At 40.2% G+C, this 12,940-nt stretch overlaps 1 protein-coding gene across 3 annotated transcripts; it reads left to right on the forward strand.

Moving 5' to 3' along the window:
- The first annotated feature begins 7,886 nt into the window (after positions 1 to 7,886).
- LOC105353900 (uncharacterized) lies at positions 7,887 to 11,126 on the forward strand. 3 transcript variants are annotated; one of them, XM_020702278.2, is made up of 3 exons: positions 7,887 to 8,031; positions 8,143 to 8,279; positions 8,362 to 11,126. In XM_020702278.2, the coding sequence occupies exons 2-3, from the start codon at positions 8,235 to 8,237 to the stop codon at positions 10,786 to 10,788; spliced, it is 2,472 nt and encodes an 823-aa protein (XP_020557937.2). In that variant the 5' UTR covers positions 7,887 to 8,031; positions 8,143 to 8,234; the 3' UTR covers positions 10,789 to 11,126. The 3 variants fall into 3 exon arrangements, with proteins under 3 accessions (XP_020557937.2, XP_078801914.1, XP_020557938.1); XM_078945788.1 differs by having other exon boundaries at positions 8,428 to 11,126; XM_020702279.3 differs by lacking the exon at positions 8,143 to 8,279 and having other exon boundaries at positions 7,919 to 8,031; positions 8,428 to 11,126.
- Positions 11,127 to 12,940: the final 1,814 nt, after the last annotated feature.

Consider the following 12,940-nt stretch of genomic DNA (forward strand, 5'->3'; position numbering starts at 1 on the left):
GGGGCCATGAAGCTGCATACTGTAAAGCAACACGTTGCTGGATGTTTATCATTACGGTAAGGTACAGATGTAATACAAATCTCAAAGGGCAGGGCCTGTATACACACACACTCAAATGTTACAAACATACCTGCTAGCTGCAAAAATGTCCACATGTCAACATGTACACAAAACAGATAGTGTTCACACATGCATACGTATGCCTTCAAACGAACTAGTGTGAAATATTTCATTCAATCACACAAACTTTTAGTGCGAAGGTGAGCTAACACCTGTGCTCAATTGAGTGTTTATGTTCTTCTAAAATGGATGGTGGAATGTGAAAAGAAGGAGGGAGAGTGCCCAGCCATCCCCACACCAAGACCCCCGCCGCAGCAGCCAACCCAACCCCAGGTACGAGCCAGGACCCCCCAAGGGAGACCAAGGGAGTCCGCGCTCCAGGCAGCCATCCACCCGGCCCACAGTTGGACAAAAAGGAGCAAGGCAGGGGCCACCTTCCTTGCGAAATGCGTGTGCGTGTGTGTTTGTGAGGGTGTGTGTGTGCATGTGTGTGTGTGTTTATGTTTGAATGCATATTTTGAGGAGTAAAGGGTGTGTGTACTAAAGTGCAGTTAAAATTGGCGGGTAGGGCGCTAAGAGGACATCTGCTGCTTGCTGGCAGTGATGTCCAAGCACCCCCCCTACCAAGGGGGGTACATGTCTAAGGTGCAAATAAAACCGAGAGAGGGGGGCCCATTCCATACGACAACCATGGGAGCGGGACCACTGCCAAGTAGCTCCTCCCCCCAAGGTGCATCACAGGCTAAACCCCCCACCCCCTGACCCTAATATGAGATTATATGAGGAAGGGGGTAAATTGGGGACAGCTGGTAGACTGTCCCCTGGTGGTCAAACAGCTGTCCCCCAGCCCCCCCCCAGCATAGGGGCCAGGTCCCCTCAGCCCAGGGGTCCCATCCCCAGAGGCGCCAACACCCCAGGCCCAGCACCACCCACCCCACACAGAGAGAAAGGAGCCAGAAAGCCCCCCCCCCCCAGAGCAGGCACAGGCCCCCACCCCCAGGCGCCGTCCCTGAGAGAGCTCTGGTCAGGCCTCGATAGGACCGAGGCAGCCAACCGGCCGGGGCAACCGCCGATTGCATCAGCTGAGACCCGACCTGTCAAACCCCCAAGGACCCGTACCGATAGTGCCCCCCCCTCCCCCAGTACCCCCCCCCCCCACAGGACAGGGCCGACAAGCCCCCCCCCCCCCAGCCGCAGTGGATGACACCCAAAGCGACCGGGGAACCCAAGAGGGTTGCCCTGCCCCGTCCCAGAGCCAGGGAAGGGTTGATCACAGCCCCAGGTGTAGATGGGCAGGCCATCCAGCGCCGCTAGACCTCCCCTCCCAAACAGGGCCCCCCGCCAATCCCCCCCACTACAGGCAAAGAGACCACCCCCCCAAGCCAAGCCAGACCACCACCCACCACACACCCCCACACCCAAGCCCAGAAGACCACGCAGCGCCCCAGCCCGCCCCACCCAGGCACCGGACCCGACCCCCCTACCAACGGAGTCCCCACTGCCCCCCACCCTGAACCACGGCAGTAGGGCAAGGAGCAGCGACGACCAGGCCCCCCACCCCCTAAGTCATGGATGTGCTGATCAAACAGCATATTTCTGTATTGACTTATATTTATATTTTCGTGTTTTTCCAATTTATTAAACTTGTTTTTTTAGCAATACAAAGAGTTATGAAAATGATAGATATTAATCCTTCTTCTATAGCGATGGCACTCATGTAACTAAGCACACAAAGTGACGGTGAAGCCGTGATTGAAACCAGCCAAACTGATAGATCGGCACATACCTGTTGCCAGAGAGCCTGGACAGGCATGCAGAACCACAGTGCATGCATGTAACTTTCAGGTAGATTACTGTCACAGTGCTCGCAAATGTCTCAGTTACTGAGACCCATCTTGAACATCCTCTGTCCAGTGTAGTAAATTCTGTGAAGAGTTTTAAAATGGATTAGCTGCAAGTTTGGACTTTTTGTCAGTTTAAAGGTGTTTAGACAAATTTCTGACCAGAAGCTTTCATCTGTGCTGATGCTCAAATCTGCATTCCATTTTATTGTCGGAAGTGAAATATTAGTATCTAAATTACATAAAAGTTTGTATATTTTGGAGAGAGTTTTATTCATTGAAAAATTAATCAGAGAGGTAACTGCTTCTGATAGTTTTAAATCGTTGTCTTTGTATTTAAACTTTTTAGTAATAATTGATTTAAGTTGCTGATATTCCAGGAAGTTATTTATTTCATGCTTGTCTTGAAGTTCCTGGGGGGTTATGAATCTTTTATCAATAATTAGGTGCTCTAGTAGTGTTACGCCCCCTGCTTGCCAATCTGGGAAGCGAATCATTTTTTTGTTTATGAGGTTGTCTGGGTTGTTCAAGATGGGTGTCATTTTGCACGGTTGAATTGATGATTTTGATATTTTGAGAAATTCCCACCAGGCTGTTAAAGTGGTGTATTAATAATTTGGAAACAATCCTGTTTTTTAACTGTTTGGCTAATAAATGGTAAATCTGACAGGTTGATCTTTCCACATAATGCCTGTTCCAAGTCTAACCATGAGTTGGTTTCTGGATTATTTTTTAACCATTTTAAGATGTATTGTAATCTATTTACAAGAAAGTATTTGTAGAAGTTAGGTAATTCTAAGCCTCCACAGCTTTTTGCAGATTTTAACATTTTAGACTAATTCTTGCAGGTTTATTCTTTCATAAAAAGCTTGACATGGATGAGTCTAATGTTTTGAACCATTTTAGTGGGGGTCGTGTGGGAATCATTGAGAAGAGATAATTAACTTTAGGTATGATTTTCATTTTAACCGTGGCTACCTTGCCCATAAGGGACAGAGGCAGGTTGACCCAGCGGGTTAGATCGTCCTGTATGCTTTTCAGTAATGGGGTGTAGTTTAGCTGCACCAGTTGCGATAGTTTTGGGGAAAAATAGATACCTAGATATTTGATATTTCCTGATTTGACTGGTATCGTGAGTCTTTACTCTGCATTACTGTTCAGTGGTAATAAAACAGACTAATTCCAATTAATGGAGTAGTCTGATATGGAGGAGAATTCATTAAGGATTGTTGCTGTTTCATTTACAGAATGTAAACTACTTAAACACAGTAATATGTCATCTGCATAGAGACTATTTTTATGATGGCTGTGTTTGGTTTTAATTCCTTGACTAAATGACTTTTTTTTCTGATCTTGTCTGATACATCTGGGTTTTGGGTTTCGACACACTCAAAATTTTGGAACGACAGACCTGCAACGTTAATTTTTTTAATTAAAGACCCACTACAATTGTCTATGATACACTTACAAGCTTTTCCTGATTCATTTTGACTTAAAAAGAAACACTCAGAAATGCAATTTTAAGAATACGGTAATGTTCATTACATATGTCCTCCATCATGAGAAAAATACCATGTGAACATGATGAAAACAGAAAAAATACCATTGTTGTTAGAGTGGGTCTTTAAGGTACTGGTAGGGTGAGTTAACTTCATTGACTGTGTGTGTGTCAAAATTCATGTCCGTGTGACTATCTTCCAGAAACTGATTTCCACGTTCTGTGTTCTGCTATTTTTACTTTTATATGCAGGCCATTGTTTAAAACAAACTAAAGAAGATGAATATTTGGGAAACTTTTACGTTTTGAGATTTAATTTGCACTTTGGGCTAGAAACCAGTGTTTCATCAAAAGGATGTGAACTTGATTTCCAGTCCATGTGTACAAGGGCAAGACATTTTCCGTTTATTACCCTCATGCACCACAGTGTGTACATACTGTATATTACAGGATAAAATATTGAAATTTTAAGGAAATGCTAATAAGACAGTAAAGCGTTGTTAAATGTTGCTTAAAATATTTCTAACATCTGTAAATGTGTGTTCTTAAATGCTCTTTTAACATATGATGTTCACACTGAACTGTCACTACCCAATACCAAGCTGGAAGAGGCTTTATGCAGTGCAAATCTTGCTTTGCATGCTCCAGGTTTTCTCTTTCCCAGCTCGATTCAGACACATAAATGACTTAGTGTAGTATAATTCCAGCCGGGCCTAATCCGCAATCATTGTTTCTTCTTCATTAACAATTTTCAAACGGTTGGTACTTACATGAATGAAAAAGTACACTACCCATCCGTCACTGCCAAGTCCCCCTTATTGGTCAAAGTTCAACTGGTTTGACTTTCAACATGCGTTCAGTGGCCATGGATTTTGTACATAGAGCCCGCACACGGACTTAACAACTTGCGTAGCGTAGTTTCAAATGAGGATGCCTGAGATGTGCATACAGGCATTTTTACAGAGATGTATCATTAAACGACTTGACCGTGTGTCGTCTTGAACTCATGTTGCTGAGGCCTGTGTGAACGTAGCATAACAGTGGAATCTTTGTGCTAAAGGGCGTTTTAACAAAACAATGACAAAAGGTGAGTTAGCTGTGGTTTCTGTCCAAAAAGTTAGAAAGTAAAAGTAACTGATAGTACATTGGTGCTGAAGTACTATTGTTCCCTTACTTTTTGATTGGAGTGAATACTTTTTTTTTCAATATGAATGCATTTCCCTACATCTCTGGAGGCACAGACAGACTGATGGAGGAGAAGTTTTAACAGAATCAGACCAAAGAGGATCTGCTCTCAAAAAATGTTGGATCTCTAAAATTTTACTGCCATCTGGTGGTAAAAAAACAGCAACACATTGTAATACTAGTCAGTCTAAGTATTTTTCAATGTCCGGACAACAGTTTAGACAATAATTTTTGTTTTTTAATGCCTGAAAGATTTCTGGGGGAGGTAATGAAATAGCAAAGAATACATATATAAGTGTAATTCAAGTGTAAATGGTTTCTTTGGATGGGCGCTAAGAGGAAAACTATAACTCTCTGTGTTACACTTATTTAAATCCTGCTGTTTTATGACCATTGTGCCACTGCAAAGCACATGCATAAATGAAATAGGAAAATAAAACTCTCAGGAAAAATACAGTCCACTTTAAATACATTTTCCAAAAACAAGGGCGGCAATAAAGTTTGCTTTTTAATTTTCCTGCCTTTGGAAAGTGATCATTTAGTAAACAATCGCAGAAGCTTTTTGTCAATGCTTACATATTTAGTGATGTATCAGTGATACTAGAAGATAGCACAGAAAAGTTCAATATTTATCTGTCCCTGCTCTTTTTTTTAGTCACAGCAGGTCTGGTGAGCTTTTTATTAATTAATTCTTCTGGAGTATTTTGCGGTTCTTCCCTGCATCTGGGTGCTCACCTGGTTGACTGACCGTGACAGAAAAAAGAAGTAAATTGGAATTATTTTACGATAAAACCTGTTTGTACTGAATGAATGCACAACTGCTGTTGTTCACTGCCTTGCATTCTGGGAATAATACTTTTTTTTGGCATACTCTAATTTAACAAAAATTCCTGTCCATCTTGCCAAATGTTCATGTCATTTGCGCTTTAAATGGTCTATATTCATTTTCTCTAATTCCTCAAAACACAAAGTTGCCAAAACCTACATAAGTATTCAATAACACTTTTGTATGACAAGTGTTTTAATATTTGATTATATGATCATGCCTGAGCTCATCTAGTTCATTTATTTCAAACAAAATCAAATACTTTTGGTTCGGAAAACCTCTTTTTTTTTTGCCGCAGAGCAGTGGCGTTTCTACACTAACTTACTGTACTCCCAGGGCGAGTTACACATACAGGTGAACACAGTGATAACAATTGTGAGGCTGAATTTCAACTTGAAAGGGTAATCTTCTGGACAAATAAAAGCTAAAAAAAAAAACCAATTAAATTATTGGAAAGTAAATTAGCAAAAAGAACAGAAGGCCAAACTCATTAACCTCTTTCATTTGAAGACACATGCAGCTACTGGTGTTTGAGCAATAAGTTAAACATACTTTGGGTGTCTTTCTCTGCATGCAGGACATGACATTGCATGGCAGGTGTAGAAACATACATATACATACATATAGACACCCATGCATGAGTGCAAACATGAATCCATACATGAATGCATGCATCTATATACACGTATTATTCACTGAGAATAATAAATGTAAATATCTAGCTAAAACAAAAACCTGCTGAGTGTTTATAACCGTATTTGCCCGAACAAAACCCACAAGCATCTATTTAAAAAGTACAGTAAATTAGGTTTATGTTTGGCCTGATGGCCTGCCTAGGATGTGCCCTGCTCAACAATAGCTGGGATAGGCCATGTGACCCCACAATAGGAGTCATGTATGACCTCGTCTGCCCTACCCTGCCTTAGCTTCAGAGACTTGTAGTTAATCCATCTGGTTACAGTTTTTCTCAGTCGCTTTAGTACAATTCTCAGATCAGAATTGAAGTTTGCAAATTCGTGTGTGCATTTCTCAAAACAATTTGTACAAACAGCAAAACACCATGGATTTCTTGCAAAAGCCTGTAACTTGCTCAAAATCTTTAGTTCATCTCTCAAAACTAAGTCTTTATGTCATTGAACATGTCAGTGCCATCAGAATGTCAAGTCCTTGTGTCATTGTCTACGAACAAAACAGTCAAATGACTTAGTCATGTTGTCAATATAACTGTTTACTTTAGAGGGAGGTTCTGATGTAAACTATGGCTAAAGTTTTGATGACAATTATTGTAAAATGTAAGTTACACCTTTTTTGTTTGATTGCAAGAGACTGGACAAAATTTACATTTACACTTTTATTGTTCATATTGTAATTTGTTGACAGACCATGTCATACCAACATAGAAAAAACCCACTGCAAACAGTAACACAAAGGAAAAAAAAGATAGGACAATATTCTGTACAACAGTACAGGCAGTGCAGTAGGAATTGGTGTGGTCTTCCTACACCTCTTGTCGTTCCTGTATGTTAGGCCACAAATTCTCATCCACATTTCAGCGAATATCCTCTCTTGCAATGCAGCGAAATATGTTTGTCACATTGTGACAACTTGGTCAACCATTTTGCAGTTAATGACTTATACGACTAACCAATGACTAGGTGTTTTGAGGAGTAAGACTATTGCACAGTGAACTATATAATACATTTTGATCAACATGACATAAACAATTGATAATGTAGCAAAGAGCAGAGAATTGTACATAATCATTTGCATGGATGTACAAAAGCAATTGTAACTTGTTCAAAGAAGTGAGAAACTGCTTATATAATGTGCACAAGTGACATCATGATGTGAAGATTGAACAAATAGTTTTGGGAATTTCATTCTGATCTGAGAATTGTACTAAAGCGACTGAGAAAAACTGTAATACACTTGCTGCACTTGGACCTAGCCACGTGCCTGCCTTTTTTTAACACAGTGAAAATGAAGAAAAACATGTTATATTTCAGATGATATTTAACCTGAAAGTACATTGTTGGATAAATGTTATTTAAAGTAAGTTACACATCTGTGATAATTAGCAGTAGATATTGTTTGCTAAAGGATGTTTTTACAAATCAAATGCAGCTATAAACAGTGAAGTTTGCCATCTCCACGCTGTTTAAATAGCTAGAAAATAAAATTAGAGGACAGTTCATTGGTGTCAAAGTGACATTGTTCCTCACTGTCCCTTTTTTGTTTGTGTTCGAATAGCAATTAATTCCATCCATCCATATTCAGAACGCGCTGAATTCCTTTTAGTGTCATGCTGCTGCTGGAAACTGCCCAGCTACTGTAGGGCAAAATCTACAAGGAATACAAAGTTTCTTAGATATCAGTTACTACAAAAATAACATGAAAGCATCACAGAAAATACTGCTTAAAATTCAACTGTCTTGGAGTGGTGTGTGACGCCGAAGGTTCCAGAAACTGCCATCTCCACTCTTATCTTGAGTTACAGATGCGGGTTACACCCTGCATCACATAAGATACAACACATGGATGACCAGCCAATTCTACAATACAACTGACAAAACTCCTCGTTTGTGGTCTGTTCTTGCTTATATCGGAGAACAAATTACCAGGTAAGAATTTTTTAATTTTAATTTGTTTTACAATGCAAAAAAGTTGAGGTAATAAAGGAAAAACATTTACAGGGTCTCATATGTTCATTTTTAACCCTTGTGCTATCCTAGGCACTTTAACATTGGGAGTGGGGTCATCTAGACCCACTAGACAGTGCTCTGAATCTGTGTTCTTCAATGATTTGTGATCTTCACTGGTGTCCATGGATTACATGAAATCCTCTCCAACTTTATCCACCTGTGTCATGGTAAGAATAACACGTCAATGTAAGGGTGGGGTCATAGGATAGCACAAGGGTTAAGGTGCCTGCTGTGTGTTTTTTCTTATAGGGGAGAAGAAGGTCAAGTTTGAAGATCGTCATTCTTTTTGTGTCTTTACATCTGGGCTTTTCACAGGTTAAAGAAATTCCAGATTACCAGTTTGTTTTTGGTAAATCTACGACAGAAATTCCAAGGAATCTAAGACCCGGAGTGACGGAGGTGTTTTTTGTGGATAGCCAGATTAAAACCATCCCCAAGGCTTCTTTTGTTGAAAACCCCCAGCTTGAGAAGGTGGAGTTCATGAACACTAACACAACCTTTTTAGAGGTGGGAGCTTTTGAAGGTCTAGTGAACCTCATAAGTATTGAGATCTCCAACAATCCGCTAAGTTCAATTCCAGTGGGTGTCTTTGCTGATGTCAGCAATCTAGAGACCCTTATTCTAAAGTTTAACAAGCTCAGTGGACTCCAGAATGGTTTATTTGAAGGTCTTGGGAAACTTAGAGACCTTCAGCTTCACGAAAACAAGATTCAAGTTATTGAAGACCAGGTGTTTCAGGGTCTTGACAACCTTGAAAAGCTCAGTTTGGCTAAAAACAACCTTACATCTGTGTCCACTGACTGGTTTTCCGACCTGAAAAAACTGAAGGTTCTACGAATTTATGATAATCAGCTGACCACCATTCCCGAAGATCTTTTGAAGAACTTCCCCAATCTGGAAGAGGTTGGGTTGCAAGGAAACCAGATCACTTCATTACCTCCAAATCTGTTTCCACACAAAAACAAGCTAACTAAGCTGTATCTGGACAATAATCTACTGACTGGTTTACCTGAGGGATATTTTGTGGGCTTCCCTAAGCTTAAAGTTTTGACCCTGAACAAGAACAAACTAAACAGTCTGCCATCTGTTCTTTTTGGAGAAATGCCTAAATTGACTGAGTTAAGCCTCCAGCTAAACAATCTCAGCACCCTTCCTACAGGAATATTCAGCCCTCTGAAGAAAGTAAAAAAATTAGATCTCTCGAAAAATCACTTTGTCACCTTGTCTGCTGATTACTTCCTTGGTCCAGAGAAGCTCACCGACTTGAATCTGCAGCACAACCAGATAAAAACATTGGATGCAAACTTGTTTGAAAACCTACAATCACTGACGTCCCTCAAACTTTCCAACAACAACCTCCATGCCCTTCCAGGAAATATTTTTGAACCTCTTGTAAAACTCAGCAAACTTGACCTTAGTAACAACCCCTGGCACTGTGACTGTAACCTGAAAGATCTTCACGGGTGGATAAGAGACAACTCTGAGAAGCTCAAGCCTCCGGTGGTGTGCGAACATCCAGAACTTCTGAAAGGACAGGAAATCCGATCACTGAGGGACGATCAACTTATTTGTCCAACCCTTCCTCCCACAACTCAACTCATCAAAACCACAATACCAACAACCACTGCGAGAAAAGTAATGAGCACAACACATGTCATTACGACAACCACTTCAACAACAACCACTGTGACAACAACAGCACCCACTACAACCACTGTGACAACAACAGCACCCACCACAACCACTGTGACAACAACAGCACCCACTACAACCACTGTGACAACAACAGCACCCACCACAACCACTGTGACAACAACAGCACCCACTACAACCACTGTGACAACAACAGCACCCACTACAACCACTGTGACTACAACAGCACCCACTACAACCACTGTGACTACAACAGCACCCACTACAACCACTGTGACTACAACAGCACCCACTACAACCACTGTGACTACAACACTACCCACTACAACCACTGTGACTACAACAGCACCCACTACAACCACTGTGACTACAACAGCACCCACTACTACTACTATTGCACCCACTACCACTATGACTACTACTATTGCACCCACTACCATTATGACTACAACAGAACTCACTACAACAATTGCACTTACTTCTTTTGTGACAACAACAGCACCCACTACAACTACAGCATTCACAACAATTGCAACTACAACAACCGTTGAACCCATAGTTGGTTTCAAGACTACATGTCAACAAGAGTGGAGCTCTACAACTCAAACTACTACGACAACCATGACAACAACTGCACTTACAACAACTGTTCCCATCACAACACCAACAACCATGCTCAGGACAACCCGACCAACAACCACTAAGACAACGCAACCTCCTGCACCAACTCCTCCTCTGAGCTTCACCTGTCCTTTTGAAGTGAATCCTTCAGAGCCAACACCCTATTTCCTGCACCAGTCCAGCATCAAGATTCAGGAGTGTAAATCTCACATGATGATCTACATTGCACTGGGGATTATAGAGATGACTTGCATGCTGGTGCTGGCTAAACTTGTTCTATCTATTTACCGCCTGTTGCAGCAGAGGGAGAGGATGAACCATAGGATCAATCTCACCCACTTCTCCTACAGGAGAGAGGTCATCCTAAGGCCTTTGCAAGAGACAGAAACTCATGGACTATGAGTAACACAGCACTTCAAGCTTCTATTGATCCATATGAGAGCATGGCATTACACGCCAAAACATCATCCAGTTTGCTGCACCTGATTTTTGAAGACTAGGTAAGAAAGGAAAATGATATTAAAAGACAGAGGAATTTTTCAAAAATAACTCCTCTATTATTTCCTGATTTAATATTTGTCAGTCAGCCAAGCCAGCATTCAAATGTTACATAATATAATAAATGAGAAATAAATGTATACAAATGGACAACATTCGTAATTTATTTCAATTGTATCGTCAGAGACAAACAATTTTTAAGTGTAAAAATGTATCTAATTAAAGAATAGTTACACATACAAGTGAACACAATGATGATGATTTTGAGGCTTAATTTTAATTTGAAAGGGTTATCTTCTGGACAAATAAAAATTAAATAAACAATTAAGTCATTGGAAAGTAAAATAGCATAAAGAGCAGAAGGCCAAATTCATTAACCTCTTTCATTAGAAGATGCATGCAGCTATCAGCATTTGAGCAATAAGTTAAACATAATTTGGGTGTTTTTCTCTTTGTATTTTTTTAACACATACATACAGGACATGCCATTGCATTGCATGCATAGAAACATTCATATATACACACATGCATGCATGCAAACAGGAATCCATACATGAATGCATGCATCCATGCACGCATGTATTAATTGAGAATAATAAATGCAAATATCTCACTAAAACTAAAACCTACTGAGTGTCCATAGCTGTGTTGCCGAATACTACCCACAAGCATCTAATTCAACAGTACAGTAAATTAGTTTTATGCCTTAGAGAAAAGCCCTAGTGACCTGCCCAAAGTGTACTCTGCCCAGCAATAGCTGAGATAGGCTCATGCAACCATGAGACCCCACAAATAGGATTGAACTGATTTGGAAGATGGATGGATGATTTTGGTGGAAAAGTTTTAATGCATTTTATTGCATAAATTAACATAATTTCTTTGTAGAATTTAATGAATGCATAGCACAATTAAAATAAAAAAATACTTGACCAATTTGTAACCTTCAGTGAAAACATATATACATATATTTTTTTTAAATTGGTGGAGAATTTTGAGGTTTTTATCAGCTTTAGTATATATCTATTATTGTGCTGGAAGAAATCAGTCATCTTGAATTTGCAACACCAGAGGGCACTTTAGTATAAAACAACCAAGAGTAGTAGGAGTAACTACACTTTTCAAAAAAAGGTTATTGATTTCAAACTACACATTGCAAAGGACGTTTCGGCTTCAATTGAGTGACAGGATGAATAGAAAAAAGAAAGCATTTATTTGCATTAATAAGTTAAAAACTTCAAACAAACATTGACAATACATGAAATTCTCTTTGATGTTTTAGAAGTTTCTTGTCATGGTGCCTCTGGCAATCTACCCCCCCCCCCTTCTGCTCTACCTTCCTGATTGGACCCAGCTGTGGACGCTCACCTCATCATCTTTCTGCCTTCATAAGAAGATCCAGTTCCAACATTCATCGCCAGTTCGTTGGCCCTTATGGACAACCTGGGTCCTTCATTGTTTGAGCTGTCTGATCCTCACCTGCAATCCTAACCTCCAGCCACGCCACGACTCAAGCCAATTCAAGATCTCAAGCCACGCCACAACTCCAAGCCAGTATTCCTGGTCGCCACACTATACTCATCTCACCGTCAGAACAATCATCATTAAACTCACCCTCGGATCCATGCCCAGGATAATAAACCCCTTTATCTTCCATTTTCTTTCCGGGTTTCAGCATCTGGGTCTGTCTCACCAAGCAGATCATGACACTTCTGGTTTAAAGAAAAAATATTATTGAATTTCTAGTAAACCACTAAAATAATGAGCCAATGAGACTGAATGAGGGTTGCTCAACTTTTCTTAAAGCTTTAGGGAAAAATAATGACTTGGAGACACAGCTTTAAACCAACAGTAGAAATGTTTGACTGTGATGAGTTACAAGATAAAAACTCAGTTGTTTAAGCATTCAAGATTTCAAGAATCTTTATTTGTCATTCTACCACAGGGTAAAATTTATAGTAAAAATTGAGCTAAAACAATATTGAAGAAAATAGAATATGCTAATGAAGGAAACCAGCAGTATAAATATGGGGTAAAAAGATTTATTCTTCCAAATATT

This window comes from Oryzias latipes, chromosome 4, assembly GCF_053564925.1.
Source record: "Oryzias latipes strain Hd-rR chromosome 4, Olatipes_Hd-rR_3.1".
In the NCBI taxonomy this organism is placed as follows: domain Eukaryota; kingdom Metazoa; phylum Chordata; class Actinopteri; order Beloniformes; family Adrianichthyidae; genus Oryzias; species Oryzias latipes.

Bases quoted from the DNA above. Each gene is read 5' to 3' on its own strand.
- LOC105353900 (XM_020702278.2), top strand. From the start codon at position 8,235: ATGGATTACATGAAATCCTCTCCAACTTTATCCACCTGTGTCATG. The intron at 8,280-8,361 runs GTAAGAATAACA...TTTTTCTTATAG, and splicing joins CTTTATCCACCTGTGTCATG to GGGAGAAGAAGGTCAAGTTT.